The 25,279-nt window shown below is 32.2% G+C and overlaps 4 protein-coding genes across 7 annotated transcripts in view; 3 read left to right on the forward strand and 1 right to left on the reverse strand.

Moving 5' to 3' along the window:
- Window positions 1-337: 337 nt before the first annotated feature.
- LOC141455003 (maternal embryonic leucine zipper kinase-like) lies at window positions 338-5,967 on the forward strand. 3 transcript variants are annotated; one of them, XM_074129798.1, is made up of 13 exons: window positions 338-478; window positions 672-897; window positions 980-1,130; window positions 1,864-1,973; window positions 2,064-2,324; window positions 2,409-2,576; window positions 3,231-3,425; window positions 3,507-3,615; window positions 3,698-3,793; window positions 4,876-4,933; window positions 5,130-5,289; window positions 5,388-5,491; window positions 5,624-5,967. In XM_074129798.1, exons 2-13 carry the CDS (start codon window positions 754-756, stop codon window positions 5,826-5,828), a joined length of 1,761 nt encoding a protein of 586 aa, XP_073985899.1. In that variant the 5' UTR covers window positions 338-478; window positions 672-753; the 3' UTR covers window positions 5,829-5,967. The 3 variants fall into 3 exon arrangements, with proteins under 3 accessions (XP_073985899.1, XP_073985898.1, XP_073985897.1); XM_074129797.1 differs by having other exon boundaries at window positions 439-571; XM_074129796.1 differs by lacking the exon at window positions 338-478 and having other exon boundaries at window positions 551-897.
- A 5,146-nt stretch (window positions 5,968-11,113) lies between these two features.
- On the reverse strand, window positions 11,114-14,732 carry LOC141455004 (uncharacterized). 2 transcript variants are annotated; one of them, XM_074129799.1, is made up of 6 exons: window positions 14,393-14,732; window positions 14,158-14,319; window positions 13,908-14,084; window positions 12,457-12,777; window positions 12,226-12,371; window positions 11,114-11,393 (listed from the first exon to the last, which is right to left on the reverse strand). In XM_074129799.1, the coding sequence occupies exons 1-6, from the start codon at window positions 14,567-14,569 to the stop codon at window positions 11,114-11,116; spliced, it is 1,263 nt and encodes a 420-aa protein (XP_073985900.1). In that variant the 5' UTR covers window positions 14,570-14,732. The 2 variants fall into 2 exon arrangements, with proteins under 2 accessions (XP_073985900.1, XP_073985901.1); XM_074129800.1 differs by having other exon boundaries at window positions 11,122-11,393; window positions 12,252-12,371.
- A 196-nt stretch (window positions 14,733-14,928) lies between these two features.
- Prosalpha5 (proteasome alpha5 subunit) lies at window positions 14,929-16,172 on the forward strand. The gene has a single exon (XM_074129801.1). The coding sequence runs from the start codon at window positions 15,065-15,067 to the stop codon at window positions 15,803-15,805; it is 741 nt and encodes a 246-aa protein (XP_073985902.1). The 5' UTR covers window positions 14,929-15,064; the 3' UTR covers window positions 15,806-16,172.
- Window positions 16,173-17,830: 1,658 nt separating this feature from the next.
- The window catches only part of LOC141454927 (uncharacterized), a 34,421-nt gene continuing 26,972 nt past the window's right edge, over window positions 17,831-25,279 (forward strand). Inside the window, exon 1 of the mRNA XM_074129635.1 lies at window positions 17,831-17,986. The gene's annotated coding sequence lies outside the window, so the exon portion shown is untranslated. The remainder of the gene's footprint in view (window positions 17,987-25,279) is intronic.

Genomic DNA, 25,279 nt, shown 5'->3' on the forward strand with positions numbered 1-25,279 from the left:
TGAACGAGTTGTTGGAATCGATTCCAACCCTGGAACTGATTCAAATCCAACGACTCCAAACGCGGACTCGTTCTGCCCATCACTACACAGAACACAGATTTGGTGTCAACCAAGTTTAGTAGTAAAGCCTTCCAAGACGGCCATCTGGATCATGTTTTTTTTACAGTCCTTAAAACTTCTATGAGATGGAAGTACATTTGGCTTAGTAAAATTAAAACAATTGTATGACTAAAATTATTTTAGAATTATTTTGATAAATTTAATTGCTAAAATAATTTTAGTCATATACTTGTTTAAATTTTACAAAATAGGTATATACTTGTAAAACTTAAACAATAATATGACTAAAATTATTTTAGAATTAATTTGATAAAATTAATTGTTAAAAGACGTTTGAATAAGACGGAATCTGGCGGGCTTCAACAACAACACATCAGACCTGTTTATTGGCTCATCTTTTAAATTTTCCTTGAATGAGGTTGGTTAAATGAGTTAGTAAATTAACGACTAATAGGTTTTGTTCTAAATCTTAACGGTTTTGCATTCGTTTTATTTGTTTAGTACAATACGTGTGAGTTGTAAATTTATTTATTGGTGTACATTTGTTTTAAGTTGATGAATTAGTGAAGATTTAGAATAATAAAATTAATGGTAGAACTATATCTCTGTAGAGAATCGCTTCGATCCGTAACTAATGCTTGTACATAGTGCTATATTCTTCTTGAAATATCAAAAATTTTAAGAAACCAAAAAATGGTGCGTTACGGTGCTTTAAAATCACTTTATGATGTGGACAAAACCATAGGTACCGGTGGATTTGCCAAAGTTAAATTAGGTACCCATTTATTGACCGGAGAGAAAGTTGCTATTAAAATTATGGATAAAAATATGCTTGGGGTAAGTTTTGTATTGTATTTTCCAAATGTTAGTTAGTTAGCCCTTAGTAGTGATGATGTTCATGAGTAACTGTTTTTTCTAGGATGATTATCCAAGAGTTAAAATGGAATTAGAAGCATTGAAAAATATATCACATCATCATATTTGTAAACTTTATCAAGTTATTGAAACACCATCTAATTTTTTCATGATAATGGAATATTGTTTGGGAGGAGAATTATTCGATCATATTGGTATGTATCTGTTGTATTTAAATATTATTTATTGATGATTAAATAGCATTTGTTCTTTCATTCTTATTATATAGCTTACAACGTTATTGGAGATTCTATGTAAATTTCAAATTATTGATGTAACAGCTACCAAACCTTACTAATAAAAGATTGAGAATCATTAAATTTAAAAATTGTGACTGGACAGCTATTCCGCCTCATTCTCATTTTTTAGACAAAGCATATTCATTCATTCTAGAAACGTATCCCATCACTCTTTTTGGACCGAATTTCGTGAAGATTTTTATATTTGGTTCTATTATAAGATGATATCAAACTTTTCATATGTGTCTCTCTTTTATATTCATAGCTAGCACAAACTTAGCGAAAGACTTTTCTTAGGTTGAAGAGTGGCCTGTTTTCCATTAGTGTCTGGATAGCCCCAAGTTTCTGGTCCATACACAGTAACATGTAGTTTTGGGAAGATTAACTAAAATGACTGCCCTCATTTGAAAAGTTCTCAATTTGCACTGGACATGGCCACTAAGGTCCTCATGAAGAGTTTAAATGTCTTATTTCTTTCACAAAACTTCTTTTACTGTAGTTAACGCGTGAAACCCAGCACTTCTTCTTGGAAAACCACAAAGAAGAAAGCTTGCTAAAACATGATGTGTTATAATTTTGAGCTGAAAAATCAGCTGTAACTTTGTGGGAAACCAAAATTAGCTTACTTTAACTTAACATACTGTTACAGTTGAAAAGAGTAGATTAACAGAATCTGAGGCTAGAACATTCTTCCGGCAAATAGTTTCTGCGGTTGCTTACTTACACAGTAAAGGATATGTTCATCGGGACTTGAAACCTGTAAGATATTGCTATTTTCCCTTCATGAATAAATTTAATAAGCTGAATAAATCTACAATATTAATTGAGAATACATTTCTTAAATTATAGGAAAATATTCTATTGGATAAAGAATTAAATTTAAAATTAATAGATTTTGGCCTGTGTGCTAAACCTAAAGGTGGTATGCTTTCACATTTACAAACTTCCTGCGGATCTCCAACTTACGCTGCACCAGAATTAATTAAGGGTGAAAAATATCTAGGCTCAGAAGTTGATGTCTGGAGTTTAGGTGTCCTGTTGTTCGCTATACTCTGTGGATTTCTACCATTTGATTGTGATAGTATCGAAGGTCTTTATAAAAAAATTTTGGTAATTTTTCTCATAATTTTTTTTTTAATTTAATCTTGAAAAAATATAAATAATTTAAGAATCGATTTAAACTTGCATTCACAGACTGGAAAGTACGAAGAACCCCCATGGCTGTCAAAAGAGAGTAGGCAGGTCATAAAAGAAATGTTACAAGTGGATCCTAGAAGGAGAATAACAGTTAATAAACTGTTGTCCCATCCTTGGATGACAATGGGTTACTATGAACCTGTTTCATTTAAAACATTACACCAAGTAATTGAAAAAGAACTTAAAATAGTTTATAATCTTATATTCTAAGTGCCTTGCTCCCCCAGATTTGGAAGTCTCTTGGGAGGTAACAAAAGTTCTTAATGTTTTGTCGTATACACTCTTTAAGGCTTGTTTACAGTAGATGTGTGTTCTGACGGAATGAAATACGACGACTTTGTTAGGACAATAAAGAAATGTTTAGAAAAGAAAAGTGCTTAATTTTCCTGCGATCGCATCTTAAAATTGGCCGACGAATAGGCCTTTAGTAATTTTTGCGTAGGAGGGTGTAAAATTTGCCTCGTGTTCGCTAAATTCAGATTAGTTGCATAATCACAATCCCTTTGCAGGTTCTGCATATCTTGTAATGAAGTTATCATTTGTTTCTACTATAGAAACCGTGTTTGGAACTGTGAAAGTTTCAGGGGTTGCACCATGATTGTTTAGGATACCACTTCATATTTGAGAAGACTCCGTCTTGGAATTTAGTACTTAAAATGATAATAATCAATTGTGAATTTATATAAGAAAAAAATCCACAGTTGAGAGTTTATCAAAGGTCTAAATCTAGTAATATTTTTTTCACTTTTGTCCCTTTTAACCAAAGTTTCATTATGATCTTTTTTTTCCTCTCACCTTAATTACTTTTTGAAAAACCAGTATCGTGAAAGAAATGAGGAAGTGTTGGAAGTTATGGCCAGCTTCCATGGTACTTCAATAGAAGATGAATGGACAAGAGTGAGCCGCTGGATGTACGATTATGACACGGCTACCTATCAGCTATTATTAGAAAAACATCGTTTAGAACTTCCACTCACTATGAATACAAATTTCTGCAATAGATTCCGTCAAAAGGTTAGTTTAGAATTTATGAAACATTATATTTTATGTAAGATAAGTATGAAAAAAATAAAATGGTCAACAATGTCCAATTAGAGATCCTACATACCTGTATTAATGCAAAGAGGAACTCCAGTACAAGAACGCCGGCATTCCTACTCTAAACTGGTTACAACTATCAATAATAATGATTGCGGATCTATAGGTGAACCACCTTATTATTATAAATAATTGATTACACTAATGAATATATAACATTTTTAAATTTGTCCCTAATTTATTTTTAGAGAAGTTAAACGTTAAGAATAAAGAAAATTGGAGCACTCCTCCTAAATCTAGAAAAAGAACGCATGCCACTGGCTCTGAAGATCTGATTTCACCAAGTTAGTATTATTTTTATTATGAAGTAATTTGTTATTTCTTTGGGTTAAAAGAACTCTAGACGATTGGCTCAATTTATTTTAACCTGGAATTAAAATTAAAACTGGAATTATTTGAGGCTTTTCGACTGTTTTCTGTTACAGCTACTTACGTAATGCAATTTTCTTAATAGTTAAATTTTATACTTTTATATTTTACCAGTTCACTTTAAAACATTTAAAATAGTAATAATAAAAAATTTGAAGTGGCACTTTCATTCAACTAATTTACTTCTTATTTATTTGGAATTTCGGGTATCTAATTATTCATTAGTAGGTAATAAATCCTGAATTTCATTAAAGTGACACTTTAGAGTGAAGCCAAAACTCGCCTCAGTTCTTTAAGTTCCCTTAATCTGTTCGCTACAATACTTTCTTCTCATAGGAGTAAGAGGAGTAAAGAATAAAAGTAAAATGAAATAACTTCGTGTAAACATATTGTCTTGATTCAATTATTATACGTATGTATGTGTAAATTTACAAATCAAGCACAAAACTAAGCTTATAATTGAATACATATAAATGTATATAGCTAGGATCTTAGTTACAATTACTGGTGGTTAAGATTTATGAATGGGCTCTCATTGGATGGTAGGGATTTTCTTCCACTCTTGTTCTTGCATGAATTAGCCACTTCTTAAGAGATCTTGTGTATATCCCAGTCCTACGACGCTTAACTATCACTCACGGAATTGTACATAGGTTCTGCAGAGATAGTTCATGTGGGTAATCTATTTAGATTCTCAAAAAAACAAATCCTAGCCGAATCCCTGTTGTTATGCGTTCCAAGCTGAGGGATGAATAGCCAAGGATTGATATGAATACGTAGCCTCCAACGCACTAGGTGCCCCTTTGAGTAACCAGTTTTTTCTGATTGCTGCAGGTCATTTAATTTTTTTAGAAAATAGTTACTACATGGAGCAGTATATAAGCTCGCCCCTTGGGAAGAAAGGAGTGTTTAGACACCAGGGAGTGTTAAACTAATGTGCGGGTTCCCCGATTCCTGCCACTTCATGCACTAATTTCACTAATAACCTATGTTTCAGTTCCAACTAAAGTAACGCCTGGCCAGAAAAAAGTGATAATTTCTCAGTTAAACAATGAGTAAGTCACAACAGAACAGATTATTTCTTAGCTTATATGCATTTTTATTAGTTGCAGTGAAAAATAAATCCTGTTTTAGGTGATTTTATGAAGTTATGAATTAACATGAATAAACTTTAACACCTTTAAAAATCTGAAACAGATTTCCCTGAAAATTCGTATTTTCCTCTTTTGTGTAATATTCCTTTTGTTTCAGTTTACCATCGACTCCACCGCCTGTAGTATCGTCTTCCAGTAATAAACTTCTCTGCAGTATTGAGAAAAAGATTAATCAAGTAAGGAACGTATTGACGCCAAGAAAGAGAACTCCAGGTATTGACAAAGCAGAAAAATTGCCGACCGTACTTTTGGATAAGGTAAGTGTTGAAAAGCTATTGATTATTATTATTTTTAATGAATATTTGTTAGTTTGAATGTAATGAAAGTTTATTTATTTTCTACTTTTTTTGCCCAGAACCTTTGCAATGTTTCTACGACTAGTTTCACTAACCCACAGGATGTTATCTCTCAATTGAATACAGCTTTACAACAAAAAGGAATTATTTGTAAAATTAAAGGGTATGTGTTCTTCCAGAAACTACATATATGTTACTGAAGAGATTTCATGATTGAATGATATGCCAAATCTTCATATAAATTTCTCGTTACAATTTTATCCCCTTCTGTATATTTTTTTCAATTTGTTTTCAGGTTCACTTTAAGAGGCAAAATCGTTGAACGTAGAGGAGAAGGAGAGAATTGTAAACTATCTTTTGAATTAGAAGTATGTATGGTGAAGTTGGCATCACGAAATGAACTATTGGTTGGTATAAAAAGAAAACGATTGAAAGGAGATGCCTGGTGTTATAAACAAGTTTGCGAACAGATCTTAAAATTAACTAACACCAATAGTTAGAGAAAAACAAAAGAAAAAACTTTTTTTTTAAACAAATTTTTATATTCACGCCTGTTTTTTAAAAGAAACTATAGTCCTTAAAGGATGGAGAGTTATACTGTAATGTCTTTTAAATATCAGTTCTAAAACCAATCAAAAGAAGACATTTCATATGATTTACATTGTTTTTTTTTTTTTAAACAAGTTTTCAATGTAATTGAGGCAAAGCATCAACATTAAAAAAAAATTAAAATATATCTATATTTAACTTATCATTGACTTAGCCACGCCATTCTTATTTTAAAATTATCAGGGATTTCTTTTTTCCATTAAAATGAAACAGAAAATTCAGATAATTGTGCAGAAAGAGAAATTGAAAAGTAAAATAAATTTTCAATTTAAGAAAGAAAAAGAAACAGGAGGCTGTAAAAACCAAAAAATGAATATGTATTACTGTTTTAGTTGCAGTCAGTTTATTTTTTCTGTTAATAAATGTTTAATAAATACATTAATTAATTAATATTTTGGAATAAAGCTGATACATACGATTTTCCATGTTTACTTTATTTATTTTTTTGTATTAATAGTTATATTTGGAAAGCAATAATTAATGTGTTATGTACAGAGAGAATTATGTAACTTGCGGTGCTCGTAACAAAAATAAAAAGACAAAAATATCCAAAAATCTATTATATAATGCCTATAAATTGTACAAAAAAATTGTAAAAGACGACAACATTTAACAGAATAATTGCTTTTATGTATATATATCTAAAGAAATAATCATTTAATAAGTAAAGTCTCAAATTTAAAAATAAAATACTTGTATTTTTTTTTTTACTCCAATTTTGGTCCTAAACTTGGTTTACCTGAGAGGTTTCTCTTACCTTTTTTTTCTTGTTAAACATTTTCTCTGAAAATTAAGTTTTGTGAGAGGAGGGCAGGGTGCTGTTTCAAAATAATATACGATCTTAATCACCTGTATAGTATTTAAAAAAAAAAAAAATGATTTAAGACGCGTTCAACATCTAAGGTTATTGGCGTCCGGAGCTTTTTTTCAGTGCACTGCCGGCGGCCTCCGTTACAGACAACACTGTCGCATCACCGGCCAGTGAGCTGTAAGAAGCTCCTAGGAAGAGAAAATCTAAGGGTCAGCAGCTGGATTCGAACCCGGGACCTCCCCGCGTGGGAATCTAATACGTTTACCGCATAGCTAATCCCTTCCCTACCTGTATAGTATTAATGAGAATTATGTTACCAAATACTAAATTTAAAGAAAAATTCCTTGTCAGAGAATAGATGTTTCAAACATTTTCTGAAATTGTTCCCTTATTCCTTTTAAAATCTTTTAATACACTAGAAAAAAAATGAATTACTGGAATCTCACGAACTCAAACTTACAATATCGTACGTTTATCAGTCCGTTATTAACTTCCCTTAGTAAACCATAAAGATCTTTTGATGGTTGATGGACTTGGAACGAAATAATGCTGTGATGTGTCCTTTTAACTGCTTTGGAGCCACGTTGAATTAACATTTAAAAAAAAAATAAACAAAACCATAATTTGTAAAATATTTATTTATCATGAAAAATCTTGTTAACAATTTAGTAAACTTATAAAATTACAAAAGAAGAAATATAATAAATATATACTATATTAATATAAATTTCTTTAAAAATGAGATCAAATTAAAAAAAAAATAAACTCAATTCATCCAACTTACTTCTTACATCTTATCCCAAGTAAATGTTATTTGGCCATTTAAATTTATTATCATTAAAATAATTGACAGTTATTATTATTTTTAAAAAATATTTATATTGTCAACAATTGTTAATTCCATCTATCAAACAGAACATTAATTTCTGAAGAATAATGCAGTAGTGTGCTCTTTAATCATGGAATTATGAAATAGAAGAAATTTAGCTGTATACTTTATTTTGATGGTTTTTCTAGTGACTGTAACATGAGGCCACGAAATACTTTTATTAACTATATCTGGAGGTTTTGTCATGAAAATACGAAGGTGTAACAAAAAGTCTTGTTATTTTTTTTCTTAATCCCCAACCGTGCTTCACTACGTTTCTCAACTGCTATTAAACGTTTTTTTTTATTAGAAACTAATATTTTCAGTTATGAATCGATGCACAAAAAAATAAATAAAGTTGATTTAATAAATGTATGTAGAAATTCGGGTGATTTTGCGTCTCTATTTTTTTAAAAAAGATTACAATAACATCATAAATTTCGCCTCTAGGTTTAGTGAGATAAATACCTGTTTTCCCCATAAGCTGTTAGATCTGTTTAAAAATATTTTCTAGAGTGGGTGTTAGAAGCCCGGAAAATATGCTTCGTTCCTAACTCCATTTTACTCTGTTCCATATAATAAGCACTCTCTACTTTGGTTTATAAAAATATAAAATAAGATGACGCACTTTGGTTTTATTCGAGTAAACCCGCTCAACAAGGCGTCGAATTCCCTCAGCAATCTATAGTGAGTATTTTAATTTTGAACTTCCCTTTCAACCAGCTAACAGCCTAGTCCTGGCAATCTCTGGCGCTCCAAGGCCCATTTTCAAAATATGGAGATGAAGTAGATCGCCTCAGGGTGGCGCCGAGTTGGTTACGCTTTAACGCGGCAAAACGATTAAACACTAAACCTACCACGACTGGTCAATTGACTGTTTTTTTAAATTTGATTTAAATTTTCTAATTACAGCGTCATCATACCGCCATTAAACTTCACTTTTCCTAAATATGTATACAATTGTTTTTATAATATTCACTTCTTTTCCTAATATTTGATTTTTGAGAAAAATTTGTAGTCCGTCCCTCTTAACTACCGCGACAGGTCATTTGACCGGCTGAATATTTTCATTTTATTTACTTATTATTTAATATTTTATTTTATTTATTTATTTATTTTTGTAACAGAATTCTCTCAAAAACTCAATTTGATAATGCATTTATCGGATTATTGTTTGCATGTGGTGCATATGAGGCGAAAAATGTACGATTTTGCCCTTTTCACTGGAACAAAAATAGGGACGAGCATTCTTCTCAAACATTGTGAGCAGAAATGTATAGACGGAAATTTTCGAGGTTTATTCGAGTGGATCAAAGAAATAATCGTTTACAAACCGATAAATTTGCTTTGATTTCTAAATTTTGGAACAAATTCGTTGAGAACAATCAAAACTGTTCTAACCAAGAGCATTTATCTCTTCCTAGGACGTTTGTTCCCAACAAAGTCAAGATGCAGATTTACTCGGTACATGCCAAATAAACCGGATAAATTTGGTATCAAATCTTGGCTAGCGTTTGATGCAATAAAAGGCTTTCCATTTTTGGAAAAACGTGAAAGCAGAGAAACCTTCAGTTCCGCTTGGGGAGTTTGTCGCTCTGAAATTAGCAGAAATGAATACAGCTCGTGGAAGAAATATAACCGTAGAAAATTTCGGAGATGGCCTCAACAAATAGTTTTCAATATCCTAGACTTAGCCCCGGGATAAATGCATGGATTTTGTATCAAAAACTACCGGAAGTGAAATTTCAAAGCAAAATTTGTGTTACCATTGCAAAAGCATGACAAATACTAGTACAAGAACAAATGGTCGGAAAATAGCCAAATAAGATACTGCAAAGGCAATAAGTCTAAAAAATGCTGTCTAAAATGTAAAAAGTAAGTATGCGGGAAATTTGCAATTGAGAAGCCTGTAATTATAAAAAAATGATGCAAAAAAAGAGTAAAATCTACGAGATTTATTTTTAAACAAAAGAAACTATGCTTTTTCATTGTTAACTAATTATTATCTTCATTCTAAAATAAGAAATTTAAGTGATTTTAAAGTGCGGTCATTTGACCGGTCATGGTAGGAATAGTTATGCATAAATGTCGGTAGGTTTAGTGTTAAAGAATATCGCCAAAAGCAGCCTATACTCAATGGTAAGACATCCACCCACTGACGTTGATTAAAAAATAAATATAAAATGGTGAATTTATTACAAATACTAAGAGGTGAAAACAGTTTTGCTTCCAAAGATTACTTTTGGTATTTGGTAGTCACAAGATCATTTCTAGTCACAGAAAATATAGGTCTCCTCTCTTTTAAGCTTAATAGCAATCAATCAATCCTTTTGTTTTAGTTTAATATTAAGTTGATAAACGCCACAAAGCTTTGCTTTTTTACCCAAAGTAATTTCTGCCAAAACTTGTAATTTATAATACTAGAATTACACGTTATTACATTAAGTTAAAATAGTATTCCTAATAAGGGTGACAGAAGAGATTGTTTACCTGCAAATGCATTTTCTATCTTAAGGTTCCGCAAATTTATTCAATCAAATAAAGCAAACTTGGTTTTAAATATATTAAAGTCTAAAATCTTACAAGTTTAGGGATTTTTTTATCTTTAGCTGTTTAAGTAATTATTATTAACAGGACGCAATGTACAGTAACAACACTTAGTGAGGCTTCAAATTGATATTACAACTTACACTTAGGATATTCAGAGCAAATACGGATTCATGCATGAATTCTGAATTTTAAAACTGTTTTAATTATGCTGCCTAAATTGCTAAAACTAAATTGTTCAGGCTTGGTTTTGTCAAATTACCGAAATACATTTTAAAATTTCTTCTAAATTCACAAGTTTTTTAATTTTTGGGAATAGCAGTATGTAATAAGAAAACGCAAAAAAAAAAATACGAGAAAAATTATTGTTACGACAATGGTAATACCGTTGATTCTATCCGTCGTAAGACGCATGCTTATTGTATCGCTTTCAGACTCTCATCCATTATCAGAGGTTTGTAATCAGTTTTGTCTATCAAGAGCATTCAACTTCAACTATGTTTTCTCACACAACTTTTGGACAATCCTGGTCTATACAATATTTAATCATCCATATAGGAATAAGATCAAATTTCCAATCATCTTACTTATAGAGAAAATGTGAAAAAAAGCATATGTATATTACGGTATCGAATCACAATATTTCTTTAACTATCCCTAATTGATATAATAAAGTTTTGAAGTTTTAATACAAATTGAGTACATTTAAAGCTGTAGAATAATCGAATTAAATTCGTCAAATATTTCATAAACAAGAGGAAATATTTGTTTCTTTGAATACATTTATATATTTGTTAATTTATGTCTAATATTATTAAACATTTTTGTAAGAATTCCCAAAAGAAGAATGAAGAATTTCAGAAAATATCTTAATATTGCAAGAGCAAAGAGAAATAGTGAAATACATATAAAATAATCATCAGAAAGTGAGAAAAAAAGCAAATAAAAGCTTACCCACAAGGTAATATATTCTGATCTTGGCGTACAGCTTTACTATGATTAACACTGTTCATAGTTTTGGAATTGTTTGTAACAGGTATCTGTTTGATTACGAATGAATGATGATGGCCTTCGCGATGGACCATAAGCGAATGTCTTCTGAGGCATGATCCATCGGAGAATCCTTTCTGGCAAATCTTGCAGGTGAATAAAACACCTGTATGCGTCAGCAGATGGCGAGACAGACCGGAAGAGTGGCAAAATGACTTTGTGCAATATTTGCATTTGTACCTTGAAAAATCAAACAAAAAAAAAACAAAAAACAAAAAAAAAAAGCTGATAAGATTTTGTAATTTTTGTAGACGTTTAGGATAAAGCATGTAAAAATATATGTAATGTGAACATTCACGTGATTTCTCGCTATAATTCTCAATTTTTAAATTCATACATTTTCTTCAAATTGAAAATGTTCAAATCATAATTTAATACTTAATTATTTTAGAATGAATCTACCCAAATTTTTCGTTTTTCGTTTTAGATTTACCGTGGATACACTCTCTTAGAGAGAGAACACTCATACACAGACAGAGAGAAAAATGAAAAAATAAATTATTATTTTGTTCTGAAACAATATCTTTTAAGGACAATAAATAAATAAATAAATAAAATAAAAATAAATGAAAGAAATTTACAAATACGATGAATTAAACAAAAAACTTTATAAATATTTACTTCTAACAATAATAATTATTGGGTTATTAATTATTACAATAAATAATGATAAATAGAACATTAATTTGCGCCACCTTTGCATAGTTGCATTAAATAATTGTATAATTCAGTTTTAAATAAGGAAATCGTAGTTTTATTTATTAAAGATGAAGGTAAAGGATTCCTGAATAAAGACGGATGAATTAAGAATGAATTTTTATAGGTGAATGATATAAATGAAAAAAATGTAAAAATAGGAGTGTAGACTTTTCATGATACACAGTCCAGGGACCGTACCTTCAAAATGGGACATATGATAAGGCATAAGTACAAGCCTTATTATGCAGGGAATGTGTCTAATGGCACAACAAAAACTTTACCCAGTTCTCTGGGAAATGGGTGCTTTACTCACCGGTAAAAATCTTCATTAGTACGTACAGTGTGATGAGTGAAGAAGTGTGATTTGAGACCTTCACGACTTGTAAAAACTTTTGGACATTTATCACATTCATATTTCTTTTCGCAATGAAGCCGAGTGAAATGGCGATTCAATGATTCCTGTAAAATATATAGGAATATGAAAATACAATATAATTAAAAAAATATATAAACTGAGAAATCTAGAAAGAAAAAGTACACTTACCTTCTGTGAAAAACTCTTAGAGCAGACTGTACAACGAAAAGGCTTACTGCCAGTGTGGGTGCGCATGTGACGTTCAATTAAACTCTTACTGAGAAACGATTTGGAACAATGGCTGCAATATAATCTATGAATGTTGTGGGCTTGCTTTTCATGGCTTATCAATCTGTCAGTGCGTGAAAAACTCTGGGAGCATTCTTTACAAGTAAAATATCTTGGCTGAGCTTCTAGAAGACGTTGTTGCACTGGTAGATGTGGTGGTTCAGTAGAATTTTCCATACTTTTACCAGTAGGGATCTCTTCCAAGATTTCTGAATATTTTTCCTGCAAACAGAGAGAGATAGTAAATGAAGAAAGACATATATAAGCAGTTTCTGAATTTGAGGATTGACTAAAACCTAGGATAGGGTTTTTACTTTCGAAAGCGGCTAATTTTTGCTTGGAATGTTTTAAAAACTTGGTATGCTGCAAGGAATAAGAATTCTTGCGAATCTGGTTGAATGCAGACTATTACATTATATCTTCTCAACAGGAGATAAAAGAACTAAAGAGGATACTTCTAGAAATTTGAAAGAGAATACAGCTAGGGATATGGGAGAAGGAATGTGAAGTCCAATTCACATTTTTACTGACGTTTTCAGTTTGCACGTAACTGTTTGCCTTAAGTACACGGATACTGGCTATAATGGAAAAAATAGAAGACTATGTACAATAAGTTTTTACACAAAGTATTTACAAACAATTGGACTATTAGCCAACTATTAGAGGTTACTGTGCAGTACACTAAATGCAGCAAACCTATGCTCCAATTTAAAAGAAGATCAGATCCTCAGAACACTGTGAACTTGAAATTGTAGCTTTTTGTACGAAAAACCGGGTCATCGCAACTTCCATTATTTTGATATGGTTTAAAAGTAAGAAATACAAATGCAAAACCAAATCATTTATTGAATTCTACAACGCAGATAACAGTCCTTACACAAGGCTACTTTTGAAAACAAATTATTACCTAATTTCGTTCCCAATTCAAGTGTTTCACGTTTGCTCTTATTTGTTAGAGAAGGGAATTCGTAACAGGATCATTGTTTTGATCGTTTGTTCCTTGGACCATGTAAACTTAATCATTCTCGTATAGTAGTTCTAAAACATCTCCCCTCATATCATATCCTAAATCTTTCCTTCTTAGCAACATTCATTCTCTAATGATGAACAACGTGGTTCTATCCAAAAATTCATTTTCTGGAGGTCTTTGGATTTAATGTTAGAGGTACCAAACGACGTTAAAAAAACTGACTAAATATATATACGTGCGCAAGTTTTAATGTTTATCATATAAAACTGAAATTTGTAAAAATAGTAGGTTATTAAACAGGAGATACCTCATAATGGCCTATATCCTATTACAAAATTAAAGATTAGACCTTAAGTTCAACTTTTTAGTTAAAAAGACATACCATTTCCGAACCAATGTAATCTTTCTTAATCTGAAACATCACTTCATTAGGCGCATCAGGATGGACGTTCTCTTCTTCCAATAGAAAATCAACTGTATTATACTTTTCTTCGACCAAAGAAATAATATTCTGATCTATATGTAAGTTTGTTGGAATGTTGATTGAAGAATCTTCAACCTGAAAAAAAGAACAAATTCATTTTTGATACATCTGACCAATAGTCTCTTTTTGATTAATATTAACAACTTACAGTTTGAATACTCAGTTCTGGTTGGATTATCCTAGGAACCTTACTATATTTTTGAAGTTTTAAATCATTGGAGATGCATAGATTTTTGAATAGATAAAAATTTGTGACACATGTATAGCATTTTTCACATATTTTTGAAGGTAAACCATCGTCATCTGAAAACTAAAAAAAGTTGTTTCTATTACTAATAAGGTAAATAATAATAATAGCAAAAGTAATGTAATAGCAGACTTACGTCCAATCCTGTACAAAATTTGATTTTCTTTTTAGTCAATTTTTTATCAAAACTAAATATATCAACGAATAAATTATCTTGTACATTGGTTAGACACAGTCGACAAGAATTAATAAACTCTTTGGGTAAATGATTTGATTCAAGTTGTGCTTTACTAACACGACTATAAGTTTTCATCTTGTATTCACAAGTTATACTGCATAGTTAATACTGTGGCTATGTGCGTAACCAAGAAGTCATAAGAATATAAAACAAAGAAACCAAAAAGGATTAATAAAAAATTTCGAATTCTCATCTAACTTCAACGCCGTCAGGTGACACCCAATCCCAACTGCAATGTGAATGTGAACCTTCTCAGTAGGCATACATAACCTTTCATATTATTAACCATAAAATTTGTTTAATATATATTTGTAATTGGCTAATTATTATTAAAATGTCATATTTTTTTAAAATATTTTTAAATTGATTATAATCTCAAATAAATGAAAACATTAATGATGACTTTAATGAATATCAGCATAGACTAGGTTATAACATATTACCTTATAGATTGTTAGTATAACCTTTTGTGAGTGTGCATTTTTCTGTGTACGCGGTGTCTAGCAATTAGTTAAAGAGAACAAGTTCCGTTCATTTCGTGGAAATAATTTACTTCTTTGTTTTTTCATTATGTTTCTTACAAGATCCGAATACGACAGAGGTGTTAACACCTTTTCACCAGAAGGTAGATTATTCCAAGTTGAATATGCTATTGAAGCTATCAAATTAGGTTCAACCGCAATTGGTATAAAAACAAAGGAAGGAGTTGTATTGGCCGTTGAGAAAAGGATCAAATCTTCTGCCATGGTGACTAGCACTATTGAGAAAATTTTAGAGGTTGATCACCACATTGGTTGTGCGGTGAGTGGTTTGATGGCAGATAGTAGAACTCTCGTGGATTACGCCAGACTTGAATGTGCTCAGTACTTTTTCCTGTATGATGAAAAAATGAGTGTGGAATCTGTGGCACAGGCATCTTCAAATCTAGCCATCAGATTTGGTGACACAGATTATGATCATGTTGCTATGAGTCGTCCCTATGGTGTAGCGATCATGTTCGCTGGCTACGATGAAAGTGGGCCTCAACTTTATCATATGGATCCGTCGGGTACATTTCTTCATTTTGATGCAAAAGCTATTGGAGCCGGAAGTGAAGGTGCCCAGCAAAGTTTACAAGAACATTACAATAAGTCTATGACATTAAAAGAAGCAATAAAAACTGTGCTGTTAATTTTAAAACAAGTAATGGAAGAAACATTAAAAGCTGATAATGTGGAAATAGCTACAGTGACGAAAGATCGTTTGTTTCATATGTTTACAAAAGAGGAAGTTGAAGTTGAAATACAAGATCTTGGTGAAGCCGAGTTATGAGGGAAATTTATATTTAGTATTTGGACAAAGAGATTTCTTTATAACAATCTATTTTTAATTTTTTTTCCTTTGAATTAGGTACAGTTGTCTTCAAGATTTTCATTTCATACCAACGATTATTGTACTCTCCTTCAGTTTCACATTATAGAGAATATTGATAATAATTTTCTTTCTTTTACGTATTCTTCTTAACTTTGGCTTCTATTTAATTAATTGAAAAATTAAATCTTGTATAAGCTTCAGAAACGTGATTGTACTTAGAATTAATCATAAACGTTTTTGTTAGTTAATTCATTTCAATTTACAACACAATAAGTACCTAAATTTTTATTATTATCTATATTTGTAATAAATTGTGGATGAAATAGTTTTGTGTGTTTATTTTACACTTTATATGATCATATTAGATAATTGACTTAACTTTTATTGGTCTCAGGTAAACGAAAAAGCTGCCTGATTTAGTTGATCAAGAATTCAAAGGTATTACCATGCATGTTTTCTATTATTATCTGATTAGCAAATTCAACCATACATTTCCCTGTGATAATTACTAATAATAAATAATTTAACCCTTATTACTTGTGCCAATCGGTTGCTGTATACTATCTAATTCCATAAGAAACAACTAGTTTATGCAACCCACGTGTTCTACCTCAATTGTTAAAGTACAACAAAAATAAACTGCCTGACGAGGAAATTGCACCAAACTGAAGATATATTGCTACTGGTATGATACTTCCATAGTTCGTTTCCAATTAATTAAATAGTAAAACGTTTCAATGGGAACACGGCATCAGGTAAAAGTTTTAATAATACATTGTTTAAGAAGTACAAGTAACATATCAACTGATGTATGAGCTGTTCATTCCAGAAAAACTTCTTTCTTTGGTGGTGTCCAGATCTTTCCAGAGCATTGCCTGCTTTTGGGATGTGAGATATAGAAGCTCTTAGGAAGAGAAAATTTTAGGCAGCTCACCTGGATGTGAATCCCATTCAATCGTTCTATAAACTATTCCCTTCCCAGACAAACCGAATAAAATAAATTTTCAGGAAATTCCAACCAATTTACTAGAAAATTCTGGTCACATACTAAGCGCTAAAGCATTCCTTTCTTACTCGTTTGGTTTAAAATAAAAACTCAAATTTCGAAAATACAATTCTCCACGAAATATTAAAGAATGTCAAAAATGGAATACAAAGCATGTTACAAATACAAACTATTTTTTCCTTTGTTTTTGCTTGAGTAAAAAATAAAAGAAAGTAAATAACATTACTGTTTTTCTCTAAGTACTTTTTTATTTTTTGTATCAGATTCTCGATATTTTTGAGGCCCTCTACGTACGAAAAATTGGGCGCATCCCATTACAGGATTATGACAGACAATAATCAAATACAATCCCCCTGTCAAAAATGGATAAGATTTTCTTTTGAACCACATAGTATATGTGATACTTAAAAGATTTCATCAGGGAAACTTCATTTAGGGAAAGATTCTACTGGAGTTTCTCAGTTAAACTTTTCTGAAAATGCCATATTTCTGATACTGCATGTTAATTTACATGACAACACATGTCTGTTGCTACAATTCATTCAATTAGTTTTCTGCAATTTTTCTAGACTTAAACAAGGGATTTCATTTGAATTTGGATATAACAGTCGTCAAATTATCAATCAGGATTGAAACTTTTTCTCAGGAAATTTGGATTTAACGGGAGCACGCTTTTTCCGACGGCATCATTTTATTATTTACCAAACATTTACAATATTTAAGTCAACCAGATAATACAGATTTTTCAATAAAAATTCGCAATTAATTACGATAACCATGTTAAGAAAGTGTGCATTTTTTTTTTTTTTTCAGTTGCACTATTTTATGCAATTTCTGGAATTTCATTAATTCAAATATGTTGCAATTATGCGCGGTTTCCTCCCACTAAATAAAAGTGTTGCAAGCGACTAGGCACGATCAAGAGTGTAGGTGGGGAGGGGAACAACAGATGAGAGAATACACCCCCGCAGTTGTTCCAACACTGGCCAGGCGCCCCTCTCCAATCAAATCTAAAACTCGGCCACCAAAAAAAAAACAAGCTTGCATTTCTTGCGAAGATTTCAATGCGATATAACCTCACCTAGAAAATTAGATTTATACATTTATTGTTTGCCCCTCTCAACGCAATTATCGTAAGTGGATTAATTTTTCATAACTAAATATTTAAAAAAAAAAAACAATTTCTGTAAACATTGTTCTTTCTTTTGCTTTTTTCTATTTGTTGACTAAATGTGTTTAAATAAACTTTCCTTTTCCGTTTCTCCAGAGCAATAAGCTTCAAATACTTGCATTCTAACACGTAACTGCCATTTAGAGTGGTGAACCGTTTTCTTAATATGCCATCTTTGAGAACCGCCTTTAAGATAATAAAGAGGATAATTGTTGAATAGTTTATGAATCTATTTTTATCACTCTATTTCTTCACTTACACATGGATTGTGTTGGGTTTACACCATAAATCATGTTTTTTCCTCAAAATAAATATGAAATATAGCGTGAATAATGGCACGACTTTCTCTGGGTTCTAATCTCACAGTTCCTCTTTAACTCCGTAAATTCTTAAACATCTTACAGTTTCTAAGTCGTATGTTACACTGAACAGACTTTAGAGGGAAATCTATCCTCATCTTTCTTCAGAATTATCCTCAAAAATTATTAAAATTTATAGTTAACCAAATTTTCTTACAATCTCAAAAAAAAATTGAGAAAAATCTCTTCAGTTCAGAGAAATTTTAAAAACATATTTAATCATCGTTTATTTAATATTAGGTAGGAATCAAAACAGTTCACTAAAATGCACTTTACTGGCGACGCCAACTAACCCCTTTAAAAACAAGATCCAGAATGGTAATTTTTTTGTGGAAAATGTTAGTAATAAAACTTACGGATCTGCATAAACGACTCGACTGAACGTAGTTTAAAGGGAGTTATTTTTGAAAAAAATAATAAAATTAAATTCTTTCAATGATTTTCCTTCTTAGATCCCAACACACATACTCAGCCACTTGAAAAATTCCCTTTTTACTCCCCAGGAGTCTCTAAAACGTGTGTGTAAAAGCTCTTCCTTACATGACAAGATTGCAAAGCTATCTCTAACCAGTAAAGAACTGTTAACCTGAAGTGTGATTTTTTTCCGCACGTTTCTGAGTTTTCTGCAATTTTCCCGGCAACGCTTTGACGATTTTTTACTTTATCTACTACTAGTTATTGTTATCGTGTCAAATTTTCGCAGGATATCCTTGCGTTGAGGTCCTATTGAACTCGAGGATGTGTTTTTTTAGCATTAGATCTCTCCTACTGTATCTATTGGCCTGTCTGTAAATGTGTTTAGATGACTAGATATACAACTAACAAGTCGCAGTGCCATAATCAAATTCAAAAGTAAATTGAAGTTGTCTTCCAGGAAGTGGTTATCCCTCATATTGGCTGCTCCTATTCTTCCTTGAACCTTCCTGCAGAAAGCCGGGTTTACTTAATCTGTGCGAGTCATCTTCAGGACATTAGAGGAGCGTTGTGTGGAGGAAGTGAACATTAGGGAATGCATTTCCTTAACTGCAAATTCCTTGCTCCTTCCCCTAGAAGAGTCGCGGAATTACTGAATTACTTATTGGCGGGGATATACTCTCCATAGAATTCATCCAAGTCTTGCTGAGAATGTTTGGAGACGGTGGTAAGAGGGTAATGGTGTATAGCACCGTGGGATTTGTTATCTCTCAAAAAGCCGGTGATCCCTGCTCTCCCAGAACTTGGCTAAGTGATTTCATGAAATGGATATATTTGCTTTTGGGTAAGTCTCAACTGGGCCCTTTGAGGACATAACAATTCTATTTGGACGCAGTGCAAGGACACTCCGCTTACTAAAAAATAAAGTAAAGTAATCGCCTATTTTTTCAGGCGGGGCTGAAGGTCCAACTACCAATAAGGTGTCGTGGACGGAGGCGACTAGCAAACATACTTTACTGAAAATTTATGATATTAACCATTAAATAAAATCCAAGGCCTAAGACTGGGGAATCGAACCCAGTACCACAATACATATTAGCTTTGCAGGTCTCGCCTCTAACCGCTCGGCTACCGTGGCGCCTTACTAAAAAACAATTAAAATATAGTTTTGAGCTGGCTGGACATTTTCGTTTATGAGAAATAATTTTTGTTCGCACATACAATCAATCACGTCTTGAGCTGTTTTACAAACTCCGGAGACCTGTACCTAGAACATTAGATATAAACACCATTCGACTAGTTGAAGCTAGTTGCTAGTGAGAGAAAGTAAAACTATGATTCTGTAATGTTGCAATCATGCTTTTAAACTTCGAGTCTCTCTCTCTCCCACGACCTTGCGCTAAACTGCGCCACTGCATTTTTTTTTTTTTTTGAAGATAATAGACCAACATGAAGAATGTTGAGTAGCAGACCTGCTGCGTGAAGTCAATGTTCTATGAGTATCAGCTGTTACTAAATATATTGAATAGAAATATTTTAATTCTAATAGCTGTGGGCAAAACTAAAGATAGCGCTGCCTACATTTATATCTTATTCTATTGAATCATGAAGATAGAATATTTCTTTTTCTATAATTTAATAATACTGAACTAATTTTAGACACGCATAGAATCGTAAACACCTGTTTTTTTGGCGGCCTTTAGATGTAAAGGCTGCTTCTCCAACTCTGTGGGAGGGGGCAAAAACCTTAAATCAAATTCAATATCGATTCTATTTTAGTTTTGTCTCGGTCAAAGAACCGCTAAAGTTAAAATAAAAACGTGTAATTTTTTTTAATGACTGGTGTTATTTAATTCTTTTGGGTTTTCAAATATACTCGTAGGGTTTTTAAAACATATGATTGGTCCGTTTAATACGTTTCTTTCTTTATTTTTCAGTATCGTACTGGAAAAGATGTTTATATCTCAAAATTCTGTTTTTGACCCCTAACTTTTTCTCAAAATTTTTTTTATCTGCGCTATTGCAAAAAAAAAAAAAATTTGGGAATTTTATCTTTTATAGAAAAAGAGAAAAAAAATTGTCAAAGTTGGGTGTTTTCCATCGTTACGCTTTTTCGTGCACTTTTTGACTATCAACCCTTATACAACTGTCCTACCGGACAGTTTTAATAACTATCAAACAAATCGTGTGTCCTTAAGCATTATACAAAGTACACATCAGCGGCGACTATCTTACAACCTTCTTGATTGGGTTTGAGTTATGTGGTTATTGTTTTGGTCGAAGTAAACTAATCACTGTTCAGTATTTAATTGAAGCCAGAATCCTTTGACTCTACGGCATCATTTATCAACTATCCTATGGGTTGCCAGTGTCGAATGTTGAACTTTGTGGCGTGGAATTGATGGTCTTTTAAGTTACGTTGTCCTCCTTTCGTAGTGTTCATTCTCCAAATGTTGCAATGTTGGTCCAATATAAGCGTCTATGCAGTCGTTGCAGCTAATCTTGTATATTACATTAATTGATTTGTAGTGTGTGACCCTATCTTTGATTCTGTAGTTATATTCTTTGATTAGTGTGCTTGCGATGTTGCAATTGCTAGGCTGTTTCTGAGATACCTTTATGTTCAGGGCATTTAAATACATACCTGTGTACTTTTTTTTATGAGGGATAGACGATGTCCTGTTGGTTAAGCTGTTCGTAGTTCCTTCATGTAATGGCGAGTATCAGATATTTGTTTGAATACTTTCATTATTGCAGCTAAATTATCCCGAAGTGGTTTCAATGATGTTGTATGGATGTTGTTTTTATTTGGAGCTATTTGCTCTTTAATAGACGTACTGTTGCTTTGATGAGCTCGTAAGGTTCGAATCTTTAAAAAGTAGAACGTGTACATTAAACAAAAGATATAAAAATCTCTTTTTTCAAAACCTATGCCCAAATTTACAAGAGTTCAAATTCTAAAAAACTAGAAGTAAAAAATGTCAATAAATTATTCTAAACATTTGTATTTCATTAAAAGCGCCATCCTTAGCACATTTTCGATCCCATTTATGCCTACTCTATTGGCAATGAATTCCAACTCGACTTAAGTAGGCCATACAGGAAGACAGGAATTCAAAATGTTGAGAACGCCAATGAAGTTTTTCCACCTCAATTTGACAAATCGGCAAGGGATTGAGCCATTTCTTCAACAATCTTGACCCTGATTAATACCCTAATCCCTGCGTCATCAGTAGATGGAACAACCAAGTCTCCAATTGGTCCACATTATTTGGCAGCCCTTATTACTATTTTAAAGTTATTCCTCATTCACACACTTCTAGAAAAGATTCTAAGGGAAATGTAACCCTCTAATCTGCCACATTAAAATAATGCACGGTTACAATTTCTAATGCCAATTACACTACTGATTTTCGTTTTTTTTTTTTAACTTTGTCTTCCGGTATTTGAAGTAAGAAAAGAATATAAGAGTGTCACTCACCAGACTTTTATTTATGATCGAATCCTCTATGGCTACACTTTCATTTTGATGAGCAGGCTAAATTTAGTAGACTATTTGTTCGTAGTTTATTTTAGAATTTTATTATCCTTGGACTTGAGGAGAGTTTATAAAGCACAATAAAGTATTGTTAGTAATACTTAAAATTAGACACATCTGTTTATATAAAACAAAAATTTGTTTAGGTTAATCAAAAGAGAGAGGTTATAACATCATTCTTTAGTTTTTTTTATACAGGGTTTAAAGGTTAGTACTTTTAGCAAGCTACAAAAAAAAAGAAAAGATATAAAACTTAAGGAAACTATTTTTTTTATGAAAAAGAAGATAGTATTGCCGATCTAGGCAGACTTTATGTATGTTGGTAACGATAGGAGTAAAAAAACCGTGAAGGCAAGTCTGGTGCCAAAATATCTAAAAATAATTGTGTTTGTAAAAGAAGGGAGATGGCGGAGTTCGGGATGGGGCCTCCTTCTAGAATACTCCACTGAGTCACAACATAAGATTGTATATGTTGACGTCAAACCACATTTCTTTAAAACTCACCACTTACCAAATTTTTGTGCCATTCTCTTTAGAATCTATCTTTTAGATTAACTCCAGAAGATTTCTTTCAATGTTTTGAGCTCTCTAAACTTGTCTTGAAGGGAAGCCATTTAGAAAGGATTAATTTTGAACTGGGATGTTCATTAATTAAGTCAACACAATGAATCAATTCACGGAATGTTTGAAAGGAAATGAAATGAAAGCGCCTTTAAATTCTGTTCCTCGTTCCGACTCCCCATTTCCTGCAACGTCCCCTTCAGATAGGCTAAAGATGACACCTGAAGTTAAGGCATTGGAGTGTTCTAGGAAAGGCATACATCCCTCCAATCCAATTAATTGCCCAAGCTCTGCAGAGAATTCCCAGGGTTGCAGAAAGAAGGAATAACCATTCTAATCAGACATCCCTACTGCCCCCTAGGAGAATATATCTCGCTTCAACTAGCGTGTAGCTTTCCTTGAAAAAAGCTTTTCAGGGAAGCCCAGGAAGAGAAGAGAAGCGATAGATCAGGAGACCCACTTTTTGGTGCCTGAACACCTCACCTCTTAATCATAAGTCGGTGTACCACTACTTCCAAATTCTGACGCCAGACGAGAGTGAGGTTTTAAATTTCCAGTACGATTTAGTTGTTTTTTTAGATTTCGAGACTCTAGACTAAAATAATCAACCAGGTATTAATTTGTGGCTAAAATTAATCAACAAGCTCCGTTCAGGTTATAACCTGAACAATTGCAGCTTCCAGGCTATTTTTAAAGGCCATTAAGACAAGTTGAACATCCTAATTTTGACATTGCAATTATCTAAATGGACGTGTAAAATATTTTCAGAAAACAATAGGTGAGAACAAGGTTACGGTGTTTCTGATGAAGCCGTTATTTTAATTTTTTGCGTTAATGCAGTAATCACGCAGTCTATCAGCCGTTTCAATAAGTAATTCGATTTATTGCGAACTGTCGATATTTATTGCTATTCTATTCTCATTTAACATCAGCTGACAGACACTCAAGCTCATTATTTCTCTACATCCATTTTGAATATTTTAAATAATTAATAACGATATTTTTTCTCTTTGGTTTAACAATATTTTTTATATATATTTATTGGACCAACTCCCATTTTACTAACGGAACTGTTATACATTCTCTGCCGATATATCATGTAAACGTATGAGCTCATTTTAATTGCACAACTTGGCAAATTTTAGGTAACTACAGTTTTTAGAATTCGTAAAATAATGCTACCATATTCATGAGATAAAATTTGAGAATACTATCACAATAAACAAAAAAAAAAACCTGGTATAAGTTGGTTTTGTTTATTGTGAAACTAAGCTATTGGTGGTAATGAATATCATAATAGGCGCCACGGTAGCCGAGCGGTTAAGAGACGAGACCCGCAATGTTAAGATGTATTGTTGGTTTAGTGGGTTCGATTCCCGGTCTGTAGGCCTTGGATTTTATTTAATGGTTAATAAAAGAAATTTATAGTAAAGTATGTTTGCTAGTCGCCTCCATCCACGACAGCTAATTGGTAGATGGACGTAAAGCCCGCCTGAAAAAATAGGCGATTACTTTACTTTACTTTAAATATCATAACATACTTTGGTTTGTAAATTTATCTCTGAATCTATAAAGGCTATAAAAAAAAAGTGTAGGACTGTTCAGAAATCATTGACGAGAAGTGGTAGCAGAAGGTCTTATTTATTCGGATGAATAGGCTGAATAGCTTTGGATGAGCGAAGACCATGCTGAGGAGCCATGGTCATTTGAGGGAACACAAGGCCTAGCTAGCAGCAGATAGCAGGGTGTAGCTTTGATCAAGAAAAGAGGTAACGGCGCTCTTGTGACCAAGAGCGGCTCTTGTGACCAAGAGCGGCTCTTGGATGATCAAAAACTATACCCAACCTTTTCCATTTCATTTGGACTAACTAAAGAAAATTCTATTCTAAGAAGAGTTATTATTTAAAAGCTTCAACGATGAATAATCCACTAATATTTACAAAAAGAAAATAGTACACTTAAATACTCGCTTCACCTTGAAATGTTATTCGTTTTAATAATAGAATAAAAGAGAAACATAGATTTAGATTTTTATAAAAAATTACTGTTTTATTTAAATGGCCACGCTCGTGTGTGCGAGTTCATGAAGAGGGCGGTACCTTGATGTACGCCGCTGAGCAAGATGGTCTGCCAAATCTGACGCAAATCTTACATTAATTGTGTTTTTTTATAGTACCAAAATATAAGTTTTAATATTTAAAATTTATTTAGTTACTTTGAAACTATTAAATAATTTAAATTTACTTACTTCAAATAAAATAAAAGATCTTATAGAAATACGGTCTTTTTTTTGAAAGCAAATATTCCCTAGAGCAGGGCTCGCCAAACTTTTTTTGATCATGGACCCCCTATATAATTTTTCAAAAATCTCCATCGACCCTCC

This window comes from Rhodnius prolixus, unplaced genomic scaffold (genome assembly GCF_049639745.1).
Source record: "Rhodnius prolixus isolate KJV_2025 unplaced genomic scaffold, Rpr scaffold_15, whole genome shotgun sequence".
Lineage (NCBI taxonomy): Eukaryota > Metazoa > Arthropoda > Insecta > Hemiptera > Reduviidae > Rhodnius > Rhodnius prolixus.